Source organism: Liolophura sinensis, chromosome 8 (assembly GCF_032854445.1).
Source record: "Liolophura sinensis isolate JHLJ2023 chromosome 8, CUHK_Ljap_v2, whole genome shotgun sequence".
NCBI lineage: Eukaryota > Metazoa > Mollusca > Polyplacophora > Chitonida > Chitonidae > Liolophura > Liolophura sinensis.
In genome coordinates, this window is record NC_088302.1 from 22,613,909 (window position 1) to 22,641,485 (window position 27,577).

The 27,577-nt window shown below is 38.2% G+C and overlaps 1 protein-coding gene across 3 annotated transcripts in view; it reads left to right on the forward strand.

Annotated features, from left to right (window-relative positions):
* LOC135472159 (heterogeneous nuclear ribonucleoprotein K-like) overlaps positions 1–27,577 on the forward strand; it is a 55,793-nt gene that overhangs the window by 9,052 nt on the left and 19,164 nt on the right. For all 3 annotated transcript variants that reach the window (XM_064751525.1, XM_064751523.1, XM_064751526.1), the window contains exon 2: positions 17,190–17,437. In XM_064751525.1, the coding sequence (XP_064607595.1) occupies positions 17,401–17,437 (37 nt within the window). In that variant the 5' untranslated portion in view covers positions 17,190–17,400. The remainder of the gene's footprint in view (positions 1–17,189; positions 17,438–27,577) is intronic.

Here is a 27,577-nt window from a genome sequence, read left to right on the forward strand (position 1 = left end):
AGGCCCGATCCCATGCGCTAACACAGTGGCCGGATGAGGTGTGTGTCATGTCTCCCATTGTATCACTTGGGAAATTCATACTGAAAATGTAAATGTTGCACAACTATTTGTATACGTCTAAAATTACATTGCATTGCATCACAGTAGAATATTATAGTGCTAGTGCCCAAGTGACGCGCCATTTTGTTAGTAGAAACCGTGACATGTTGAAATCAAAACTTGTGCATTTCTCAATGCTGTGCCAGTCATATATAGAACACACCACATTCATTTTGAACATAGGTTTTTACATTTTTATGTTAAAACATGGTGAGACAATTCAACAATTTGACATTTTTTTAATAGGAATTTCTCAATAGGAATACTCTCAGTGGTCAAGTGGAAATTATGTGCGGATGTAGAGAGGGTTGGATGTACTTCTGGAATAATGAAGTTTGATGTCATATAACAGGAACTGTGAAGTTTGATGTCATTCAACTGGAACTGTGAAGTTTGAAGTTTGATGTCATTCAACTGGAACTGTGAAGTTTGATATCAATCAAGAGGTTGTGCTCTTCACATTGCACTTGAACAGAATAATGAAAAAAATAGGATGATAATGCATGGTTTTGAAAAGTCTCTTTCCTTTGAAAGATTTAAAGGATAAAAATGTTAAACTGATTGTTTCATACACTTCATGTTGTACAAATTATTACACCATATATTTTTTTCCATATAGGCCTTATATATATATATATATATATATATATATATGAAAAGGGAATACATGTACTTTGTTGTTACTCTTCGACACATTATACATTTAAATTATCTGCTCCCTGTTTTTCTTTGAGAAAGAGAACATGGTTTAAGGTTCACTGCATAATAAAAAGCAGCGCATATAGTGTTCATGCTGAATTCCTCTCCGGCCTTACGTGGGAAGGTCTGGCAGCAACCTGTGGATGGTTATGGGTTTCCCCCAAGCACTGCCGGTTTCCTCCGACTATAATGCTGGCTGCCGAAATAAGTGAAATAATCTTGAGTACAGTGTAAAATACCAATCAAATAAATAAATAAATATAGCGTACTTATATACATACTTATATATAATGTACAATTGTATGCTGGTTGAAAGGGGAGATTTTCAGCACGGTACATGTACTAACAAGAAGTCTGTGAGCAAAAATATGGTCACTTCCTTATGGATGGAAAACTGATCAAAATAAGTGTTTTTGAAGGCATTTAAATGTGGAGAGTACTAGACTGAGCATTGGTGATCATCAGTATAAATATGTCTAGCTTGCGGACTTATTCCTTGGTATTAAAGAATATTTAAAACCCTCCAAATACATGTATGTGTGAAAGAGCCTGGAAGTACATCATTTAAGGTAAAGTTAATATTAGCTTAGGTTAGGTGTGTTTCAGACTTGCCAAGTGGAATTTCAGACTTGCCAAGTAGAATTTCAGACTACATGTTACAAGTATTTCACAACAGCCTTCATTGACATACATGTACTTGAGGAGAAAATGGCCATATTTTCAGTATAAATGTAAATATATGTATATACAAATGTGTGTGTGTTTGTGTGTGTATATATATATATATATATATATATATATAGCCTACAGGTAGTTTGTTAAACTGGCTGCATGTAATCAAGCATCCATTTTTTCCTGGGTTTTCATTGGCAAGAACATCAAATGTCGACATCAAATTGAAGCTCAGGAGATGGCCCATTCAGGTATTAGCAGGTTCTGAATAGCTATTTCCACTGACTACCCTGAAGCATAGCCTCAGTGTGGGCCCAGTGTTGCTGTGGTAACAACTGTCTCTTTATTAGTTTATGCGTATTTTGAGAGATAAAATAAAAAATACATGGAAGCATCAGAATCATCCACATACAGATTTAGTCATCAGTTGGAGCCAGAGTACTTTGGTCCCATACATTTTTGGAGCCATGAGATTTCAAATATTTTACACGGTAACATCATGAAAAAGGACAGTTTTCTTGCTTGTGGTGGAAGATGCCGGTGAAATATCAAAGTACAAACAGTTTCAGTGTTGCAATCAATTTATCTGGTTGTAAGGGAATACCAATGCTATTCTGTGTTATGTTGTTATGTTTTTATGATTTTCCGGTTTCTCAAGACTTTCTGATCATGTAAATATGTCTTCAACATTGAAACTTGCATTTTCCAAAAATTTAGAGATGTTTAAATGTAAATACCCTCCAACATTGATAAAAGATTTATTTTGCCTGAAAAAAAATTTTTTAAATTTGTTGTAGATTAATATGGTCAGAGCATCTGGATGAAAGTGTTCCATTCCAGTTCACCAGTAGTTGATTCGTTTACTCACTTTCAATGAAATTGCATTCACGGATGTTCTAATACACACACAAGTGTACATTTACCTGTGTATAAATTGAAACTGTGCATGTACATAAAGACCCATGCGCACTAGCGCAGCGTAATGACCCAGGATCCTCTCACCAATGTGGTCGCTGTGAGTTAAAGTCCAGCTCATGCTGGCTTCCGCTCCGGCCATAAGTGGGAAGGTCTGTCAGCAACCTGCGGATGGTCGTAGGTTTTCCTCGGGCTGTGCCCGGTTTCCACCCACCATAATGCTGGCCGCCATCGTATAAGTGAAATATTCTTGAGTAAGGCGTAAAACACCAATCAAATAAATAAAGAAATAAATAAAAACACATGCATTAAGTATGTTTGAAATGCAGATGATCAATACATTTAGTAGGTTTTATAGTGTGACATTTGACTGTTCTACGTGTAAGTCGGGGTGAGTATGAGTTGTATTTGTCAATTCTGAATGCTGAGTTCAGATTATATGGGTGTTCGGTACAGGCATGCTGGAATTTTGATATTCAGTACCGTGTAGACTGCACAATTGGGTTGATGTTTGTCAGTGTCAAGCCATTTGTCTCATACTATCACTTTAAGAGGGCTAATTGCTTTGTATACAATTCCCTCTTTCCATTGAATGTCACAATGGGTAGCTTTCTGCATATTAACACTAGCTGGCCCAGCTTCTCCATTATTAAATATACATATATGGAAGCATGAAGTGGATCATATTGGCAACATTATGGTTAACGACTGTTGCTAATACCAACAGAAAGGATGCTTACCTTGGTCTGTAACAATGGAAAACTAAACATAGAGCAGTAAATAGCTAGCCATTCTGCTGTCCAAAGAAATGACAAGCTGGAACTAAAGGAGCTTTTAGAACAGGAGTTAAATTCATAAGTCTATTATTCTTGCAGTACCGCCGACAACGGGCATTATAGTTTGGCATTGCTGTCACCATTGATTTTAGACGGGTGAATAGCTGCAGTGAATAAAAAAGCGGCCAGTGTAACAATTGGTCAATGTAGACAAGTGCGATGTGCCTGATGATGATCTTCGGGAAGCTTTTAGCACACCTCTTCTTTATTCTGGAAGCTCATTAGCCCACCTGCCATTCTGGTTACCACAGAAACCTTGTCAACTAGAGGCGAAAACATGACTAGAGACTGCGCTAGCTACCAAGTTCACCTTGCCTTCCCCTGGATCTCCATTGTAATGATGATAGCCCTTATTCAGATAAAGGCTGCTGTGTTTTCGTCTCTGGGGAGTGACAGGTGGGCAGTGGCCATAGCTTTGAGACAAAACCATACCTATTAGTACTACCATCCATGATTGTCAGTAATGCCATTTACCACTGAACAGAACAGCTGTCAAATAGTTCTTCTTTAGGAAGTGACTGTCTACCTGTATAATGGACATTATGGGACTGCCATGATATGTCAGCTACTCACAATGAAAACAAGCCCTTGTGACTTGAAGGTGTCGCTGTTCATTTTACAGTTAGTCAGGTTTCTTATTATGCAAGAACCGTCATATTCGCCTTAGTAGGGATGTTGTCCATTTCAAAGAGTACTTCTATAATGTCTCAGTAGATAATGGATGAGACGCGTAATTTTCTCGGAACAGTCTTTTGAAGCCGGTCTTAATTTGGCATGCACACACAGTTGCATCAGCTCCTTTTCATATTGCCCGTTAGCATCAGTATTTTATGCCTGAGACTACCAGGGCGCAGCCAGTTTTTCTGGCCCCATAAAACTATCATATAAAAATAATGGTAGAATCCAGCTTTAACTAACCTTTTAAAGAGGTAAGTCTTTGTAACTAGTGAGGATTTTTCCTAGTTTGATTAGACAGTTAATACGTGTAAGAATTGAGTTTGAGATTTGTTAATTGAGCTATATGTAACTGTCAGTTTTAGTAATTAGTGTAACCTTTTCAGCCTCGAAAGCCTTTTTTTCTATGGAATTTATGCATACAATTATTATGAAATTGAGGCTAAAATGATTTGTTTGTGTCAATGAAAATGCAAGCTGACTAAACTTGTACAAATTATTTCTTTTATACCAAAATAGTTCTCTCAAAATGTTTTGAAACATTGATTACACCTATGCTAAATATTGAAGAATTAGGGTGGGTAAGCAGCCAGGTAATCATTAAAGAATACTTTGTTTGGGGTAACAACCCTACCAGAAATAATTCTGTTTTTTAATTTTATAACTCATTAATGATAAGAGATATGGATTTTAAAGAAATTAATATGGAGAAAAAACTATTGAAAGAAATTCCATCAAAAGTCCGGAAAAAAATTGAGTAGGGCAACACCCAAACAGACATATTTCTAATTAAAGCCCTATGAAGTCAAACACCAGGGCTTTTACTTTTGGTGGCTACTGTACATGTATGTATGATTAACGAGATGTCTTGTTCATTGATGCCATCAGTGTGGCATGGAGAGAAAATACGAAACAAAAATACAGTGTAGCTCTGAATCAGGCTAAGTAATCTTCACTTGAGACAAAATTAAGGACTAATCATTATCATAATTATGAACTAATTATGATTAATCAGGCATATTAGTCAAAGCTTTAATTTATTGGCGATAATGCACGTGGATTTTAAACCATGAATACATTAAGTTTTCACTTCACACAGTGTTCCACTTGCTGGGACTTCTGTAAGATTTCAAACCCCAAAAGATTCAAAGATGTGATAAGTCTATGGTCAGGAGCATATGGCTGAGGTGACCACATACTATTTTTGCATCAGGGCAATATTGGCAATTAGACCCCTAGCTAGAAATCAAAATGGGCAGGGTACAAGGGTACATTTCTCAGAAAAGCAACAGTGTGGCAATTTCAACTGTTGTACCAGACATAATGTAGCCAGGTGCAGTGCCCTTCTGAAAATTGCCCAGCTAGCGGTTTGGCCATTGTTTACTCATAAATTGTTAGTTACTGTAGTTTCCAGAAGAAAATGTAGGTTGATGTGAAACCAGTGAAGTGCTGCTCTGTAGATCTATATGGTCAATACGCTGAAGTGTGAAATCTGACTATAGTTAACAATCAAACATGCATGCATGCACATTTATTGTAATATCTGGGGATTAACAAGGAATGAAACCCGTCAAGTAGGTGTGTGAACTGATACTGCATCATGTTTCAAAGAAGGGTTTTACCACACTTATAAGCTTTCTGCAAGAGAATCGATACCTGTGCACATCAGGGTGGGTCTGATGGCTATTACAATTGCATATATAAACGTATACTTCAAAAGAGAAAAAAAAATATGCCAGATGTCATGATAATTTTCATAGAAAAAAAAATGTTCTGAAGTTTACAAGTACAGCAGGTTACAGTTATCAGTGTACATGTGTGCAGTATGTGTTATCAACATAAGATTGGAACTTTCTTCAGTAGGGTTCATTGACATGTTTTATATGTATAGACATGCACATTATAAAACCACAATATACAACCTGTTTCAAAGAAACCCATCCCAAGTTATAGGGTTACCCTGAGTGTAGCTGCAGGAATGAAATATCTAAACATCTAGAGCTGCAAAATATAGTTCTGCTTCAAAGTTTACATTAAAAACTGATTCAAACATTTTCAAATTGGAATGCTTCAACTACCTTATTAATCTGTCACTGCTGTTCATTAAATGACTGGTTGGGGCAAATGAGCAAGTACTAGAAGCCCAGGTTTATTTTTATACTAATGATCTAGAGCACTACCCGATGAAGAGAATGGACAGAATAATGGCCTGTGTGGTGGTGCATGGGGTCTGGGGTATGACTATTATCTGGTTGTGGGGAGGGGCACGTGATGAGCACTAAAGAGAGATTGTGGGGGGCTTATGTAAGATTCCTGATGATATCGAAGTTCATATACCAGGGGCTAATTTGTTAATCATATGTACAAATGTATCAAATGTCTTGTCCTTGTCGTTCCTGAGAAAACAGTGTGTTTCATCTGTCATACTTTATACCCCGAAGGCATTCTGGGTACCGCCCAAATATTGAGGGCATATCACTAATAACGTAAATGGGGCTTGAAGAGTTCTTTGAGCTCATTGTTCTGAATTGAATCAGAGTCCCTCAGTCCCCCTGGGTGGAGAGAGGAAGGGAGAGAATTACCTCAGCACAAAAGAGGATGTTCATTCCTAGCTTAAGTCTCATGACAGTGCCCAAGCACTCACTCTCATGGCAGTGAAAACTGGCAGCTACAAGTTCAAAATTTAAGCAGATTTTAATAAAGTCATCTGAACTTTATATGATGGAGCAGAGCAATACTAGAGAACTAGAGTGAAATTGCAATAGCTGATGACTTATGACAAAAGTTAATGTCACCTGACCAACTGATGAAAGCATACAGTTTCTTGTCAAGGCTTATCTATTTTCATACACCTTAAAAAAGTTTCAGTAGGTGCTTACATCTGTTGACTTATTGTGCTAACTGCAGTGTTTTTTTTAGTGACAAGCTGCTTAATGTATTATATAATGTGTAGGAAGTTTTAGAACTTTTAATGTCACATGCAAGTGAATATAATGGATATTAAAGTAATCAAGAGAAGCAGGCAGTTTGAGTATCTACATGTGCTGTACTTTATGTGCTAAAATTTAGTCCTTGAGTATAAAGTTACTTGTTTTGCCTGATTCTTAGAGTTCTGTTCATCGTAGAAAAGTGTTCTTAAGATTTGTTTGAAAGATACATGTAGGATGGTGTCCTACTTGAACAAGTTTTGTCAAAAAAAGCAATATTTTATTACTTTTATTTTCCTGTAAAAATGCACTTTCTGGGGTGAAATTTTAGGGCAAATTCATGTACATCAGTCGCATGTTCAGACTGTTACATGGAAGTGGAGGAAATGAAAATCTGAAGTCCAAATATTAATAAACAATAAACTTGAAATAGTTTGTGAAATACATGTATATAGTATTAAAAGCCAAGATGTATCTTGGATTCATGCGTGGAGTGCACACCAGTTTATCGCTGGTGTACCAGCTCAATATTGTGTATGTATCACAACTGCTTGTGTTTGTTGCATTTAGTTTAAAAGGAAGCAGTGTTTGTTGTGCTGAGTAGTCGCTCATGGTAACAGTGGGCTTTATCTGTTTAGCGTGATTATTGATTGCTCAGCCTTCACCTTGTCATCACAAGTTTCTCCTACGATCCTGTTACAAGCTGAAGCTATAAAAAGGTTTTCTTGCGTACAAATGTTTGTTAATGACAGCAGGAGTTTGTACATGGATGTGTGCCTCCACTATTAACTGGTAGCGCATTTTCTTATAAAAGATACGTTTACATGCATGACTGTGACGGCATTTTTAATTGCTAAAGTAAAAAAAAAAAAAAATAGTAGGAGGGACTTTATTACGTGGTTAAGATGCTTGTCATTGAATTGTTTATCAGTATGCTGCCTCAGTGAAGCATGATGGACAACAGACATGATACACCATCAATCTACATTATTCCGACAAGAAGCTTAGTGTGTACTGTAAGGCTTCTGGGCTCTGAGCAAAGATGTAAAGATCCAGTACTTAAAACAGCAGTAGGACAGTAATTGTTGGAAATTTTATCCACTAAGGGTACATAAATGTTGGCCAACTTCAAGAGCCTTGATAAAAGTTAATTGGAGTCTACAGAGCTAATTGAAACTGTATTGTGAGCTGTTAAAACCACACATATGTGAATGTCATAGGCTAAAAGTCTAGAACAGAACTGTCACCATAGTTTGAAAAGGAAATAAAATGTATATATCACCAATTAATCAGTAGAACTGCGCTGCCCTCAGAAACAAAATTTTTGTAATGTTGCCTCATGGCATTACGAAGTTGCCTGTAAGTCATAAAGTATTCTTAATGTGGCGTTGATTAAGTTCGAAGTGTCAATCGGTCATTTTGCTGGAATGACGTTGAAAGTGTGACTTGTGGCTAATAATGCTAATTGTCATCCATACCACCAGTGAATTGTGTTATTGGTGAGTTAACTCAGATAATATTTTTTCTACTGAAAATAGGCTTTAATTCAAGAGGTTTGTCATTTGCAGGGACATGGGGAAAGGTCAGTGGTTAACCGGGGCACTTCTGTTTCCTCTACCCATAAACCTGACCGTCATCCTAAAAGTGAAAATATCGAATCCGCTCAAAATATATATTGCAAACAATATGTTATCGCAAAAAGTATACAAGCTCCTCTAGTGTAGTGGTAACCCACAGGCCTATTGTGATTCTGTACTAGTTTTGAACCGCTTCACATGATCCACGATGCATAATTAAGTGCGCTTGTGGGACTGTGTTAATTATGTGGGCGTTGTGCCAAGGTGGAGCAAGACTGCCTGAGTGCATGATGCTGAACGACTTGGGGGTCGAGCTCGAGCTAATGGCTTTCATTGCCAGGAAATTCCCGCCATGATTTCAAGCGGGGATCTCTAGTGCAAAGACAACTCCTGAAAACGGTATAGAATGTATGTATATATTTCAGCCAAATACAGAAATGGAGTTAGAGTACAATTTGAACGCTGATTGGATTCTAGTGGTGGGTTTGTGGTGGCATCCTGTTTAATTTGTCAGCGCACAATAGCAAACAAACGTTGAGATATTCCAGGTGAGCTGAGTACACAAGTAGAGCCTGACTGCTATTGATATTCGTGCTTGATTGGTTGTGTTGCCTTCCTATCTCAGTCGGCTAACAGCATCATTACCCGTAAAGCCATCCCCCATTGTTTCCTCGACAGGTGAATGCAATCACGGTCCAGTAAAGGCAATTAGTCAACCCCCTCGTCTTGTGCAGCATTAGGCTTTGGGTATTAATGCAATGTCAAATACAGTACAGATGACATTCTGGCTGTTCCACCATGTGGAACATCTCTATGGGACAATGACAAAAACCATTAACTAATCCACATATACTCTAGCGTTGCCATTAATTTTTACATGGTTCTTCATTGTCAACATCACCCTGTTTAAATCCACCTTTATATTGAAAAGATGGAACCGTACGGAATATCTACATTTAGGTGACGTTTGTACGAAAACAGGAGCAAATTTGCAATTGCTGGACAACTCACCAAAAGTTGACCTCGTTTTACACTCCAAACCCTCATTCAGTGAATTGCCCAAATTAAAAAATTTGAAGTCAAAATTTTTTACTGAGTTACCCAATAAACCAACAGCCAGATGAGCAGCTACTTCAAGCATAGCAGCTGAAAATAATGAGCACAACTTTCGTTTGTACATGTTCATATTTAAGAATTAACATGTACGTTAATTAATATGTCTCATGAAGCATGATGGACACTAGGCATGACAAATCCAAAGAGCTACATTATCCTGACACAAAGCTCAAATTGTAAGGCTGCAGAGCCCCCAAGATTTAGTAATTAAGACAGCTTTGATGTTCCTACTGTAATTCTTTAAACTTTTTGCATATTTGCAAGGTGTTTATTCAGTCATATTCTGAAGGCATTGTTGTGTGTTGACTGATAAAATTATACTTTTTTGTGAAGCCCTGAAACTGGCCAATGCAACCATTTAAGTTTTGTCCTCAAAATCAATTTAAAGATATGAACAAATTGCACTTGAAGTTCTTTCATATGCGAAAAGGTTGAGGAATTAGGAGAGATGCAAGAAAGAGCCAGTTCATACAAAGTATGGTGTTTTGATTTCTTTGTTGTGTTTTGGCAGTTGCCATGTTTAGCGTACCTGTATTTGGTTATTAGCCTGATTGTGCGAGTACATGTAAATCCTTTAATCAATCCACCTGTTGTGATATGAAGGCAAAATTAATCTGTTATGTGGAAGAAGTTTTTGAACTATGATGGAAGGATTCAAGACTTAATGGAGAGTTGTTGGTCTTAGTCACAAAGAAGTTGAATAATTCAGTCATTGTGTTGTTTTTTATTTTCAACGTTATAAATTGAACAGTTTTCTCTATAGATTTCTTTGCATAAATGTACAATGACACAATCAAACTTGTCTTATAAATAGTGTCCTACTAGTGGAGAATGATTCGCTAGCCTTCAATATAAACATATCAATGTATTGGTTATTTTGAAGTTATAAGATCCAGTTGATGATGTAGTGAAGAATGTTCACTTGTGTGATTGTTTCAGTTATTAAAGTTATTATTTTACACATGTATGCATATTTGCATTCTGATCTCATTATTTGATAATTATTGTCGGTCTGAATGAAGTTACCGATGTATGAAACAGTGATGAAAATACACGATATGCATTAACGAAACAAAGGAAAACATTTGAACTTTTTATATTTTGTTTTTAATCCAGTTCTCAGACCTTGACTTCCGAGTAAAATGTAATGCAATGTAATATTGGGTAAATTTCTTTGGCATACTCGGAAACAACATGACCGGTGATTAACCTGGTAATAATAGTGAATGATACGAAGTCTTCTACGAAAGCCCTCAAGAAAGCCAAATCATTGTGTTAAAACTAATCCAATATCCAATTGACCAGTAGTCTGACCATGTAAAGTTTATCCCACGTTTATTGGAGAAGTGTATGGTCAGGAAGTTTGTGAGTTCACCTGTGAGTTGCTCAGTCCACTTATAAACATAGCCATCATCATGTGAAGCATAATATATATATATTTTTTTTGATTGGTGTTTAACGCTGTACTCAAGAATATTTCACTAAGTATACTATTTAGAATGGTTATTAATTGGATGTCATGCATGGAAAAACTTCAGTAAAAGGCAAAATCAAAACAGTACCCTCACTTTCCACATTTTGGTCACAAAATTTTTTTCATCAAAGAGTTTAATTACATGTATATACAATGTAGCAGAGTTAAATGTACATGTACATTGACAGTCTATTAGAAAAGCAGTTATTTGAAATTATACATGTATATATTGTTTGTACTTATTCCTGTACCTCTGGGAAGAGAAAATTATATAAGTTGACTCGTTAGGTTTCATTTTTTCACGTAATCCTTAATCAAATAAGAAAAAAAAGTAAATCAATAATTCACAGGCTCTGCCAATGTAAAATAATTGAATATTGCACTTTTGATTTGATTCAATAGTATGGCTGTTAGACTTTCTAATGTGACTTGGGCAAGTCAGAGCATGTTATCATAAACTAAGGGGTTATGTATTATGTTTTTTGTAAAGGGAACAATGGCATTGGAAACTAAGGAGTAAAATGTTGAGCATTGTTATTAATGAATGTACAATGTAGAAGTGGTTGAAAATAAATATATAGTTTTTTGAGATACTGTTGTTAAGGCCATGACACTGAAGACTGGGGCAGTTGATAGATGTGAACGGTTTTGTTTAGGATATTGTTTGTGCTGGCAACATACTTCATCCTTTTACATAGCTGTTGACAAAATACTCAATTATTGATTATCAATTCATCAATGATCCCAGCCCATGTTGGTCCCTGAGTGACAAGGGGCATTGATCAGCTTAAACATGTTTCAGTCCAAAGAACCAGAGTCCGGAAAAGATGAACAGTTTGCTATCATGGTACCTGTACTCTGATGGGCAGATCTGCTCTTTGCATTGAAAGCTTACTGTCACAGGGCTCTAGCCTCTCGTTGATTTGCAGTGGAGACCGATAAAACCTGCTATACATTCTTGTATATCTGGTACTGTAACTTCATAGTCGGTATACCCAAGGTTTCATTACAAATGTGAGGCAAAGGGATGCTTCGGTAAATGCTTAATAATGGACCCGGTTGAAAGAGTTGGTTAATGTGCACTGCACTGTATGCCTTGGGACAGACTCTCAGTAACAATACTACACAGGTAGACGACACAGTTTTTTTCCCCATCGGCCCTTCATCATTAAAACCTTGTGTTATTGATTTCTTCACAGCTACAGGTAAAGTTCTTTGATCTCCCCCATCCTGTTGCTTTTCCCTTCCTTGGTAGATCTTGTCTAGCCAGCAGGACAGTCCGTCTTTAATCACATCAAACACTGTTCACTCTGATCAACATTATCGTCTTCCCGGGCCATAATCCAGGTATCTCCCTAATTCCCTTACCCAATGAAGAGGATCTCTAAATGAGCACCTGGTTTGAACTCAGGTGATTCTGTACGCCTATAGACCTTAATGCAAATTCTAAACCTAGAACGTGGAGATGCTGGACGACATGAACTTTGTCATTTTAGCGACATGATCTGTATTGGTCTAATAAATAAAGGAATTATTATATCCATCTCGTATCAAGAGCGAGATATCATCAGTGAATAATTCTGCAGTCTGGTGAGTGGGGTGGGCGGGGAGCATCTGTATAAAGATCATGTCAAACATTGTGAGAGGAAATGGACTACGCCATTCTAGTTGTGTATTTTTGGATCAGAGTTTCCAGAGTTCTAGCTCACTTGAAATCGTCCTGCATGCAGTGGTTCAGGCAGGGTTGGAATTTACCACAAAATGTTAGTTCAGTTGCCACGAGGAGCAGTGCCCTTTGAAATCTACAAATAGTAAGGCATTAGTTGGTCCATGAAATAAACATAGGAAAAATAATGTGATGAGACTGCTTTACATGTAATTTTCCTCTAATGGCGTAGCAACTAGTAGTATAGTAACTACTATATGATAGTTTATTTATAAATGTAGGTAAGTTTGCTGTCTTTAATAACTGGATTAAACTTTAGAACAATATTTAAATCTCAGTTTTCTTGTTTATTGAATCTACTGGCCTGACCAAATGTCCACTGGCCTTGGGTGAACCCGTGTTGGAACTATGCTAGTTTACTGTGGCCATTCAGGTGTACTACATTCTGTGCACATGATTGTAAGATGCTCTGTGGAAAATGTATACCTGCCTTAGTACTGGTTATATAACATTTGTGACGCATAAATCTCCACACAAATGTCCTTGTAGACTCTACATTAGGGTTTACTGTTAATATCTCTTACGCGACTTTTCACTTCTGCTACGGAAGTGGGAAAGCCACTCATTTAGAGGCACATATTTCTGCAACTTTCTGTTCAAGCAATACAAGTGAGGAAGGCAGTAGTTGAAACATACTTTTGCTGTTTTTGGAAGTCATAGACATGTGTCAAATGTGGCTAGCCACAGACGTTAATCTTTTTCGAGCAAGTGCGTGCTTTTCATGGCCCTTGCAGATGACCATGTGTATGATTTGTGGTCCTAAATTTTCAACGAATAATTTGGAACTCGTTAATACAAGGTGTGGATTAACAGAATGCCTGAATAGCAGGAGTAGAAGGTGTGAAGAATCAGATGAGCCTTTTTAAAGTGAACATAAAGTTTGCCACTATATATACCTTGAAAAAATGATATAAGATACAGTTATCACAGAAAAATATTTAAAAAATTCTTTAATGTTTTGAAAGCTGAGAAGATGAAGTTCAGCATTAGAGATGTGGCACTGACGGACAATTCACTCTGAGCAGCTATGTTGCAGAAGCCCTTATGAACTTGACCAATCACTAGTGCTAAAAGTGTCACAAGATAATTGGCTGTCACGTAAAAAAAACCCTTTAGCTCTCGATTGTTAGAGTGGTTTCTTATAGTGAATAGACAGATATCGATGCAATGAATTGGATTTTTAGTTTGTGTTAAACTGATGCATTTTGAACCCAGCATTTATGAGCAGGGAACTGAGAACGGCTACGCATGTCACAATGCGTACAAGTTGGGCAGGATCCTGCTGTAACTTGTCAGGGTGAGCCGGCAAGAAAACTGCCTTGGGAAAGTCATTGTTTGAAGAAAAATATTGTGACTTTACATTATTTTTCCTTAGCAAAGTCAGATTTATTAGGAAAATATCTCCCCAAAATGTGAATAAAACAGTCGGTTATAATTCAGAAGGTCTTCTTTGTTTGGTAAATTCCCTGAAGTCGGTACAGCCAGCCAGGCCAAATGCTTACACCCATGAAGGATGATACTTTGACATATTACAGTTATATATAACAGTACCAAGCTGCCAATTTATATACTTTGCTAAATTTTTCAGTGTGCATGATTTTAATTTTTGCATTTGTATTGTTATTGTTTTTTGATGACCAAGGCTGATGTAATTCCTTGGGATTTGTTGCCACCGCAGATAAGTTTCTTGGTATGCATGATATGGACGTTTGTGCTCGCATATTTTGACCTGCATATATTTGTTACATCTGTAGATAAGTTTTCCTCTGCATAATCTGCATGGTTGTGCAAAAGTATTTTTACCTGTATAAATGCAATCGTTAGAATATTAGAAAAACACAAGCTTTCTGTAACCTGACTCTGATGACAAGATCAGCCCATGTCTGTCATGCCTGATCTGTAAGGAGAACATAAATCCTTCATTCATTTGATTAGAATGTTATCACACACAAATGTATAGTGGTCTGCAAACCCACTGTGGTAATGAAGCTAGCATTGATTTCCTGTCAACAGCTCAAGACACACTCATTGCCTGATTGGAATCTCTTCCAGATTATGATTTTCATAAGACAACAGAATAATTCATTTATCAGAAGACGTCTTTAATACATATATGTGCTTGTTTTTTCTCTGAAGAAATGCAGTCAGCATCGTCAGATATTCTGTGAAAACATACATTTTACATGTGCTCTTGAAACACTTTATAATAAATATGCCCACGCTTCAGCAAATGTTCTTTATTTGTGAATTACATGTACATGTACATGAGCTCTGTTTCTGGCTTACAAGTTGAAATGTTAGACTAACTAATAATATGATGTCTGTTCATTTGTATAGTGGTATGATGTAAAATTAACTACATGTTTCATTCCAGTTGCGTACATGTGCATTTTGTATGCTTTAATGAAACATGTGGTAACGGAGTGCCTTACTGGCCAGTAAGGTTGTATGATCTAATTTATCTCCTGCCAATGGGAGTGCCATTTCAGTCGGGAGGTTTGAGGTACCTGGTGATGCTTAGTTTTGCCTGGTTTGCCTCCACCTTCAACCAGACTATGGTATAGAATAAGTAAAATATTCTTAAGTATGGCATTTAATAATCAATGATGTGAATTAATTTAAAAAAAACGGAAAGGAAGGGGATATACCAGAGATTTTTGGGAAAATATCCATACCCACTAATCAAATTTTCGGTGTTTACAAAGAATATCTCAAATTATTGACTTTCAGAAAATATCAGAATTGGACCTGCAATATTTATAGTGAGAACAAGGTTCTAAAGTTTAAAAAGTTATAATGACAGCCACCATAAAAATGCTAGGTTCTTTATTACCAACTTTAAATGATAATGATAGTATGATATTTTGTGAAAGGTAATTATTTCGGCAATTTTTAAATAGTAGCAAAAATTTGATTGGTTCACAGTTGTTTTTTGGAAAAAAATTCTGTTTAGTTTAGGTTCTTTGAACACTGAATAATGGAAGCATTTTAAAAGAAGAATCAAGAGCTGAAGATCATAGAACAGCAATGATGTCTATCAATAATGCTTACTGTGTAAGCTCTCTACAAACTCAGTTGTAATAGGCAGTATTAATGAAAAGTTTTTTCTGGATACTATGAGCATCTGAATGACTGTTGTATGTGATCAGCAATATTGGAAGCTGTTTATAAAGGAAATGTCACTGAGCACATTGCAGTTGGATCCATTGAACTTGGTTACACCTACATTTAGATCTCCCTAGCAGAGTTATTCCTAACCAATGCCCTAAAGGGATTGTTATGTATGTAAATGCCTTGTGTATACAACACAAAGCTAAGGGAGTGAACTCAAAACAATTGGGGTAATAGCTATACACCTCTACTTCCAAGAGCTTTGGGTAAAATTTACTGAGCGTAATTATATTTAGTTTAAATTGGTGCAATGAGATCTGATGGAAACATGGTAAAAAAAAAAAAAAATTGCCAGTGTCAAGTGTGCCAACAGTGATGTATATTTACATGTATGTGGGCATGCAAACACTACATTGTGGCCTGTAGTGGCTGTTAGGCTGTGTATGGGAGCAGGACCTGGCTCAGTGGTAGAGCTGCCACCCCCAAACTGATCACACACAAGGTGCAGGTTCAATCCCAGCCTGGAACAGGGAATTTTTTATACTTCACCAGCAATAAAGTGGTAGATAATGTTGTCTGTGGGTCAGTTTGTACAGAACTACGTGTGCATTCGTTGAAAACCACCAAAATGGCAAGCTTATCTGTAAAACAGTAATGTCACATGTACATGTAACAAAAGTTGTTAGGTTTCTGTGAGACCTCGGAATGGGTTTCTTCCCCTCATAAAACTGACCACCGCCACATAAGCTCTTGAGTATGGCTTTAAACAAAAGTCAAATAATTAAGTAAAACATTAGACTACTTTAACGGAACATGTGTATTAATATTGTGTATATACATGTCGTGTTGAGTGGTTGTCCTGTTCAGAGCATTTGTAAGGATTTGTGAACCATACCTGGTTTATAAATATTTCATAGTTGGCTCGTATGTAGTGTAATACCATAATGGCTGTAGAACTTCCTGAACATGTGAAGCGACATTTACACAAGCCTTATGTACATGTACGGTATATACATGTATACCCTTGATTTATGGGAAATGTGGTTTTTAGGGCAGAAGTTATGAATTTTGTACACAGTGCAGTATACACATGTATTACAGGTGCATGAACTTGTACTGAGATATAGCTTTCTTTTTTTTTTTTTTTGGTTGCTCTACATTTTAAGCTGCTGAAACTGCCCTGTGCTGTTCTGTTTGTGTCGACACCTGTGATTGGTTGGCGGTTTACCTGGTCCAGGTAGCCTCTGTACTCAGTAACTGCCACCTTGGCCCAGGCAGAAACATGCAAACTTCTGTGCAGTCGTTCAATATTGCATTGCATACCTGCCGTCCTCTTATTGGTTGGTTATTTTCTCGTTACAGGTATATAATTGCTGTACAGGTGTGCCCCGTTAGCAGACAGCCCGCTCTCCCAGGACGGGACGACAGACCTCTCTCACCTGAATCCGGCGCCCTGCCCACCTTGCCGTCACCGTGACAACCTCAGCCAGGTGTAGTGGGAACAGTCATTACCTGAGGGTGATTGTTGATTAAACAGCCAGAAGTACCTGTGTTCTCTGCCCTCTCAGCGGCCATGGCGCACGAGGTTAAACAGGATGTCGACATGGAAGGTGAGAATTTCTAATTAGCGACCATATCGGGCTCTTGACACACCTTTTCCTGAGCATGTTGTCAGTTCCTTTGACATAACCGGTGGTCTTGTCACCAGTTAAGAAGCCGGAAATGTGACTCCTTAAGCAGCTCAGCATCAGCTTTGATGAGGTCGCTTTCGGGAAAATTCTGAATTCCCAGAACACCTACCTAGATAGGTACATGAACGTCACATCAACTGACTGACTCGAGGCCAAAAAGACATTTCACCTGTACAAAGCCAGTGATGTTTTGTGACATGTTCTACAGTCATATTTTATGTTAAGGGTGTATGAGGGGTACTTCTTTAGAAATTTGTTCGAATGAGAAACATTTTCATCAGACATGACGTAATAAGCAAAGAACTATGCATAACCAATGACCCTGATGTAGATGTAAATGTGTGTGTGTGTGTATCTGCTCACACATGATAATCATCCACGATAACCTTACAGGTGTCAGGCTAATACATACATGTACACAGCATTTCTCATTTTAAGAAGCAAAAACAGCTAAATTTTCAAACCAGTTGCTTCAGGTTTTGTCAAAGACTGAAACCTTTATGTATCTGCATTAAATTTTGGTTAAGAAAACTCAAAGCGATGTTGGATGCAAAGGTTGATAAAAAATATGTTCTTGTATAGTATAGTCTTCATGCAGATGTTTCTTGTAGTTGTCACATGCAGTGCATTTTATAACTCCGTGTACATGTAATATCTTGTAATATCTTCACATGTTCAGTATGCATGTAGTATCTTAAGGCACAATTGTAATATCTTCCAGTATATATGTAATATCTGGCTAGCATAATGTAATTTCTTGCTAACATACATGTAATATCTTGTATCCAGACATATCGTAAAGCTGGTCATTAGTAAGTCCCAGGTAGAATTAGAAATAGGGGCAATTGTAAATTTACTCGCTTGACTGTTGTAGTTACATGTATATTTCAATTGATAAAATATAAAGATTGAAGATATCAAAATATCTTGTAGGTGACATATTTTGACAGATTTTCTTATTGCACGCGTCATATTCCTACCTGAAGTTATAAGTTGAGATTCGCTTATTACCTGAGAGGACTTCGCAGCAGGAGCCACACCCTTGGACTCAATAATTGGCCTTTCCTCTCTGTGCCTCAATATCTTCAGAAAACGAATGATATTTCACAATTAGTGAAGTGTAAGAATAGCAAAAGCACCCTCAGCTCTGAAATCCGCTCTTATTAAATATTTTTTATGTTTCATTTTGCCCTGGGGGTCCTGGAAAGATAAGAATCAAACCTCAGCATGCTGAACAATTCTGATGGTGTTGGGTTCCATTAAAACGGCTGCTGACAGAGTTCAGCATATGGAGGGGTTTTTGTGTTTAATTTTGTAAAATAGGGTTGGTTTTGTTAAGGTGGATGACTAATGTGAGTGTTGATCACGGGGACACAAAGCCTCATGTGAGACTGGCTGGGGTCCTGGGTAGTCGGAGGTGAGGGAGGGGACAAAGAGCTTAAAGGTAAAGCCCAGGTACAGCAACCTCCCAGTCCTCAGATATCACACGGGTGATCCCTGCCTCTTTAGCCCTAACCTTTCCTCAGCCGAAATAACAATTTAGGAGGCAATTTGTGCCATGAAGGTTTTTAGTGTCCAAGACTTGAAATTGGATTTTCTGAATTGACACACTTTAGAAGGGCAAAGAAATGTTATTAAATATTTAGTGACATATTCCTATGAAGAAGAAGCGGTGTTTTCCTTGTCAGATCATCAAGCAAATTTATTTTAGGTGTAGTAGTTAAGTGCATTCATTATAGGCTTTAATCTGAATATAAAAAAATGCTGAATTGTGCAGAAAGTCACTCAGCACATTTTTCCTGTCAAGAAATCAATTCATTTCTGTGGCTAAATGTTCACTTTTTTCATGCTTCATTTCTGTGGAAACAAGAAAACACTCCATAATAAATCTGCCCATTTATAGTAACCTTGAGTTTTTTGGCAGGGGTTTAAAAGAAACGGATGTACAGCCTTAAAGTCTTAATCAAACATCTGTCCATTTTAAGTCCACCTGCTGATCAATCCGGCCACCACAAAAAGTGCACGTCAAAATGTGTCTGATATCACATTAATCAAATTCACAAACCGAAAACTTTTCAATGTCTCATTCATGAATTGTTTTCTGAGAAAATTTAGCTTTAGAACATGTTCTTCTTATTTTGCCTCAGACTTGCACAATACACACCTGATATTGTGACACACACAGATTTTAGCCTATGTATGTTTCATTTTGAATGTTTCATTAGGATGATGATATTTGAGCAGATTTCTCTTCAGTCAGACGTACATGTAGACTGCTGTATTGTTGAACAAACACATATGCATGTATTATGTGCTTTAGTAAAATGCTCTGTATAGTAATGCTCTGTATAGTAATTTTGATAAATCTGTTTCTTCAGAAGGTTTCATAGAAATTTTGTTTTTACAAAATCAAGTGAAGGGCTTAGATCCATGATCGATTGCGTTGAAACTTGCTCACCCCCCACCCCTCCCCCGTTCATGGTCTAGAAAATGTACATGGTTCAAAACAGAAAAATCAAGTCAAAGAAAGGTGGTGACATTCTATTTGTTGATATCGGCCAACTGTGCATCTTTCTAGACAATACACTGTAAAATGTTAATATTTTGGATGTTTAGATTGCCATGGCAACTGAGAACTTGCTTCTTTTTTGCCCCTACTTTCTTCTCTGCCTAGCCGATCCAAATGGGTAGAAATAGTATCCAATTGATTTGGTCTGGGAGAAACAAGTGCCACGCCTTACAAAGGGAAATGGTCGGGTGGCTGTGAATGGACGTCGTCGTATGGTTGTCAATACCTGGCCCTGAGCCCCTGTGTGGTAGCCTATTGATTATCATTAACCTGGGCCACCATTACCATTCACCAGACTCCATTGTGTTCTTCTCTCTCCCTGCATTGTTCCCACCTGAATCACCCCATCAAAATGACAGGTATTAAAACAAGGAGGCCAGTTTCCAATCTTCAAAATGGGTAGGAAAATTGGGCAGAACAGTCTTTGACAATATTTATCAGGGAGAGGCTCGCGAAATGTCAGCTTTATTGACCAGAATTGTGATGCTGAGCAGCAATGGCCTTTGATTGGCCTTCCTATCGCACTCCCTCCCTACCAGATAGATCAGTTTTCGTTGCCGTATCAATATTAGGCAGCGAGAGTGGGACTCTTCCCCACCACCCCACTGTAGGATCTTTTTAATGTGGGCCAAGTTTCGAATGTCATAATTTGGGCTGAAATAGAGAAATTGTGGTAGATCTAATGTTAGGACAAATATGCAACTAAATAACAAGGATTTTACTTGGAACTAGGGTAATATGAAATCACATATTTTCAACCCCTCATTAATCAACATTTTAATTTCGTCTTTTTTTTTGTCCTTTTTTTTGGGGGGGGGGGGGGTGCTTTTTTTGGCCTTGGATTCCCATGTGAGTTCTCACTATGGGGATGAAAAATACCTGCATATGACCCGGCTCACCGTCGTTTCATAAGTTCCAGCTAGGGTTAAGCTAATGGTGCGACTCACACCATGGTCATGCGATCCCAATCACCTTACAGGTGACGAGAGTTGGCTCATGGATTTATCAACAAAGCCCATAACTGATAAACCATTAGCCATATGTAGTCTCCTGGGAACCGAAGTACATGGGTTAGTAGCTTGCTTGTTGGACTAATTTGTGTTCTGGGTGAGAACAAAACCAGTGCCTCTACCGTAAGTGATGAAGTGTAACGGGGGTTAATATTGTATTAATGAGACTGTCAGTAAAGCGTACATTCACGCAGGTCTATCACACTTACAACCCTGCCTGTGCTGCAGCCAAGGTAAACAAACCGAGGCGTCCATAAATTCCCCAGGTGCCCTCCTGATTAAACTCCCCTTCAACACCTCTTGGAAAGCCTCCCACCTTTCTCACCTTATCACTTGCTCATTAATTAAGTCCACAGCAGTAGTAAAACACCAATGAATAACCAATCAATTCCTTTTCTAGAAATGATTTCCTTCCTTAAAAACATGATGAAAGTGCTTTGCTGATGTTGAATTTTGAAAGTGTAATTGTTGAGTGTAATCTTTGAAGTGTCTTGGGCTGAAACTCCCCTCTCAACCTTGCAGTTTGTGCAAGACTGACATGATCTTTGTGTTGTTAGTTCGCTCAGATTTAGTGCACATCTTGAAAACAAGATAGAAATGTGTGCTGACCCACCCAGACTCCTATTAAAACTTTGAAATTGGAATTTAGTATCATTCAGGACATATTAACTGTTAGTGTAATGGGTATTATTGTGAAGGTAAAAAAAAATTTTAAGCGAATGTTGCAAGGAGAACATTCTTTCTTCTGGGCCTATCAGATGAGCTTGTATATTGTGTAGCTACATATAGATTTAAATCTACTTGCAGTTCATATGATTTCTGTGAGATCCAAAATAAGTCCTTTCGAACTTGATGTGAATCGTTGTACCAGATATTGCCCATTACTTTTCTCTCCTCCTGGTAATCAGTGTGAAAAAAGGTTGCATTCAAAGCTGTATAAATTAGTTTCAGGCCACACCAATTTAATTTTTTGTTTTAAGGGCAGAAGGCATGTTTTTTCAGTGTAGTTAAAAGGTATAAAAATAAAACTGATAAATCATCTAATTTGTGGGGAAAGTGGACTGTGCCGGCAATTGTTCCTGTTGAAGACAAATTTATGTTATTGGGAAGGCATGAAAAAACAGGACAGTCGTTAAAAAAAGAAGATATACGGATCAGACACAATAAAAGTGCAGATTTTTTAATTTTATTTTTATTCCATTTTTGGATTTTTTGATGTCGGCTCACCCATAAAACACCAAATAAAATTGTTTTCTGCTTACTTTCCTTGAATGTTTCTTTCTCCTCTTCGGCCACAGGTACAGTTGTCCTGAAACAGATGAACTAATAAGTATTTAGGTGACACACCCCCTTTCCTTGTTATATACTAACACTAGACTGTTTGGGTCTCTCCCATTGTGGTTCTGGCAGTGTCAGGAATTCACCAAGGTTTCCCTTTTTTGGAGTCTAAAGCCTGACTCAACTCTGACTTGAATATGCTCTCTCTACGGCAAGGAAGACACCCACTGTGGGCAAGCACAGTGTTGTAGTTGGTAGCTGACCTAGATGAACCTGTAAGTCTCACGTTTTACTCTCAGTGAAGAAATATTTTGAGAAAAACTGTAGCGTATAAACATTCTGGTTTGGAAACAAGATTTTTACTTGTAGGTCTGAATTTTCTGTTTTATTTACAAGAAACTTCTCCAGGACATGCACATGTGTTTCAGCAGAAGGTGTTGATTATTGCTAGTAAGACTGTTGTCTACCTTGTATCGCTCAGTATTTTCATTTGAATATTGGTGTACTATTGGCACAGTAATTTAGATTTGTGCCATTGGTTGAAGGAAAGTTTATTTGCATATACATAGATTTGCATACACAATGATTTGCATATTAGAGTTTTGAGCATACGAAAGGAAAGCTAACCTCCATGTCACTAGAGAGACATTTGATAATGGAGCTACCTGTACTTTAATGTGATATTAATAAGGAAACGTGCAAGTAATCTACTAATGTACAGGTGCTAATACAGTTCAGGTAACCTGTAACACAGGTGCTAGAACAGGTGCTAATTGGAACAGGTGTTACATGTGCATGGAGATGCAGTGTTACAGATTTCACAGGTGTTATATGGGATATTTTGTAGCACAGCAAACTTAGAAACTCACAATAAATAATTTATTTGGGAGAACTTTTGTCACTTATTAAACTTTACAAATCATTTAGATTGGATAGCTTTAAACTTTTCTGAAACTGAGCTATTTGAACCATATCTTAAGAGCGTTATGTTATCTGTGGCACTACATTTGTGTATTATAGATGTGTACAATTTGCAGACATGGTTCTATTCTGTTCTGTATGTGCATATGTATACACTTTTCAGACCTGATTCTGTTCTCTAAACATGTAGATGTGTACAGTTCCACATCTGATCCTGTTCTGTACAGGTGTGTGTGCTGATTCTGCTTTGTACAGGTGTGCACACTGATCCTATTCTGTACAGATATATAAGCTGATTCTGCTTTGTACAGGTGTGCACACTGATCCTATTCTGTACAGATATATAAGCTGATTCTGCTTTGTACAGGTGTGCACACTGATCCTATTCTGTACAGATATATAAGCTGATTCTGCTTTGTACAGGTGTGCACACTGATCCTATTCTGTACAGATATATAAGCTGATTCTGCTTTGTACAGATGTGCACACTGATCCTGTTCTGTACAGGTGTGTGTGCTGATTCTGCTTTGTACAGATGTGCACACTGATCCTATTCTGTACAGGTATATAAGCTGATTCTGCTTTGTACAGATGTGCACACTGATCGTGTTCTGTACAGGTGTGTGTGTGTGCTGATTCTGCTTTGTAAAGATGTGTACAGTTTTCAGACATGGTTCTCCACTGTATAGTTTCCAAGTTTCCACACCTGATTCTGCTCTGTGTGCATGTCAGGAGGCAGTTCAGGCAGACCACTGTACACGTTTGCACAGACTAGGGCTGTTACAAGCCACACACAGCGCATACCCATAGATTAATTTATAAACTGCGTGTTGAGTTGTGGCAAAATACGGACCATGACGGAGAAGCCTCTGATGTGCTGGAGGATAAGGATTGGTTGTTGCTAGGCTACACCGCATCAACAACAGGAAGTCCTTGTGAGCAGGAAGGACCTTGAAGTCTCTCCTGGCTGGTTTACTTGGTCCAGTCATGACAAGTCTGGGTGAGAAGGCCCCTAACAACTAACTGCCAACATCAATCGTTACTCGACCCTTCTCTGTGGTTTTCCACATGCTTCATGTTCCGCCAAATCCTATTGTTCTCAAATAGGCCCACTCGATTATGATTCCATTGATGCCTAATTTATACAAATGCCTAGCTGTCTCTCTGATCAGTGAAAACATAATTGATGAAAAACTGATATATGTATCAGGCAGTGGGTGTAGGAACATCTCTGACATTCCATATATGGTTTTACTGTCCGCAGACATCAGCATGCATGGATTCTGACTGGTCGTATAGATGTATAAGTTTTCTGTTGTGTAATTTTATAGAGTTGTGTAATTGACAAATCAGCAGTCCTACATATATATATATGTATACATACATACATACACAGAATGTTTATGGATGTACTTGTACTTGAGCTGAAAGACACAAGCTTATGTAATTTAAATGAATGTATAGACTCCTGTTCTGAGAATCTACATGCACAGTGTTGAAAAAACTGAGCAAAACATTTCTTCATTGAGAGCTATAGCGAAAAGAAAAAATGGGATTCAAGGTAGATATCATTGCCTGGGAATAAGTTACCCCTTCCCCCCTTTTCCCTTGACGCACAAAAAATGAAAATGGGCCATTGTTTTTTAATGGCTGAAATTTAGGCTGGCATGTTCAGGAGAGGAGACTAAAGAAATTAACCTGGATTATGGGCTGATTGTGTGTATGAATTGTGGAGATAAACAGAGTGGTTAGCCGTGAAGCCAGGTGTATGCTGATATCGCTGCAGTGACCAGGGAAGCTGCAGATATTCCCTGGGTGGACATTAGACATCAAAGCTTGCCCAATGGCCACGGTTAATTATTGATATTGTTGGTTCAGTCATCGAGCCATTGTCATATCTGCTTCGGTTTCCTGATTTTCTCGACTACTCCTGGGTTTAATGGAGTCCCTCGCTCTACCATTCATCCTATTAGGCTAATGGAATTGTACAACCCAAATTAAGTTGACTTCAAGCTGAAGCCGATTGCTTTGACCCCTGTACGGAAATCTCTGGGTAACAGACTGTGTTGAAACCAGCATGATACAAGTGCATGTGTAAGGATTGCTCAGTGTACTTGTTTGCTGTCTAGGTTAAATTAATAACTTGCCCTTTTCTTTTGTGTCCCTGTAGATATGTTGCATGTGGGGTGTTTTGTGGAACAATCGGCTTTCTGCTGAGAGCACCTGTCCAGTTGTAATCAGAGATTTATGCAGGTTGGGGGAGTGTTTGGGGAGGTGGGGAGGGTAGGATGATGTAGAAAGTATACCTGTACCTGGATGATTAGCACAGTCACCTGATGGGTGAGGGACTTTCTCTGGCACAAGGTGATAATATGACTTAATATGTAAGCAGAGGTGTAATTCTTGGTTTTCTTTGATACCTGGCCAGATGAACTAGCTGGCCTGTTAATTGTCTGAAATCATTAGTCATTCTCACCCAGACCCTATCACTCCACTGCTCCTGCTGGGATCAGGCCTGGGAAGTAAGCCTTTGTTCTGACAACTGTCAGTCCCCCCTTTTGTTCACCCATGGGGTTTATATAGGGTAGCAGCAAGACTGTGGGGGCTAGTGCCAATACCAAGTGTTCAGGGGGCAACATAGGACCTGGATCAGCTGTGGAGCCCAAGGGCGGTGGCTCACAGCCCTGTCAGCCTCCAGTCTTTGTGCTCTGCTAGCTGTCCCCTCACACAAAGGCTCTGGGGCTGGGGGACCTGTGCTAAGGCCATAGCCTTTGTCAGTCAGTAGTGGGGCCTGCTCAGGTAGAGTGTACACCTAACTTTATATCTAGACTCTTACCTCAGGCAGTCTAACAGCAAGTAGTGGACATGGAAGAAGACATGTCACCACAATACAGCAGTGAAGAGCAAGGTGAGTTTTCTAGACATTTTATTCACCTGTGTTTTTTGTTTTGTTTTGTTGTTTTTTTTTTATTTTACCTGCTTATCAGGTAAGTTTACTGGGGCACCAAAAACTCTTCTAAGCTCATTGTCTCCTTTGTGTCAGATTTTAGGAGAAAATCCATCCAACTAAGATTAATAGTATTTTTTAACCTTGTGACTGTCGCATGTTTTAATCGTGTACATCTTTAACATGTACACACTCGTATCAGGACTGCTCTCCAAGCCTTTTCTTGTCTGGTGAAGGAATAAGGGTGAAGACCTGCTGCACTTGATTATGGTCCCTGTTTACCCTTTAAACATAGTATATTAGGTTGAAGAGCATAATTTCATGGAAAGACCCCAGTCATTTTCTTCTGATTGAGAAGTAGAAAGCTTCTTGTTCTCCTAGAAAATTAATGCGATTTGAAAAGGGAAAGGCTGAGGATGTATGGTATGTTTGTGCACAGAGCTTTTCAGCCTCTGGTTTGGAGAGTAGTGATTACTCAGGTGTGGTGGTCACCTGATAACTAGTACGCACAGGAAAGTAGTTCCTCATTGCCCACACGATCCTGCTTCTGTCTAACCTGATTAAGTCTCCAGTAGGGGGAAAAAGTAAAATGACTTGGACAAGGAAGGGATGGCATTGTCCATATGCCTGGTAATCTTCTCTTTGAACCGGCTGTTGGGGAAATGTCTTTCTGGTCACGGAATTGATTTTTTTGCCGGCACAATAAGCAAGTGCATGTGGGGCTGCTTTGTGCTACGGGAAATCCAAAGGTAATATCTTCCTGAATAAACCTTAGACAGTGTGGAGGAGCTGATTATGTCTAGGGTGTGGTTCACGCAGGTACAGAGCCTTAGATGAGCAGGTATTACCTGGATGGAGGATACAGTAGCTGTAACTTGTACAGTGTAACCGCCTGGCACAGCTGCATGTATCCTTCCATGTAAATGTTCCCAAGACAGAAAGGTTGATCATGTATCTGCATAAGAGATACGTGTACAGCAGCTTGCATAGTATGTCAATGCATAGAATATACATGCCTACATGTAAATGTAAACATATAAGTGCTTGCAAACAAAACATGTACCTCTGGCAGCCTGCTTTAAAAAATAACTACATTTACAAAAAGCAGATGCGTTTACAAAGAGATATACCTGCAGTATATGCAGGTAAAATGTACTGATTTTCGATACTGTAGCATTGAAACAGCATTCTACAGGATAACAGGCAGTACCAAGATTTTGTAGCCCACAGATGGTGCAGGCACATTTATGCGTTATCAGTACATGTGCATGCATTTTATGTACATCTAGATTTGCATTTGTATGGAACATGTGTGTTAACAGTATGTATGCACA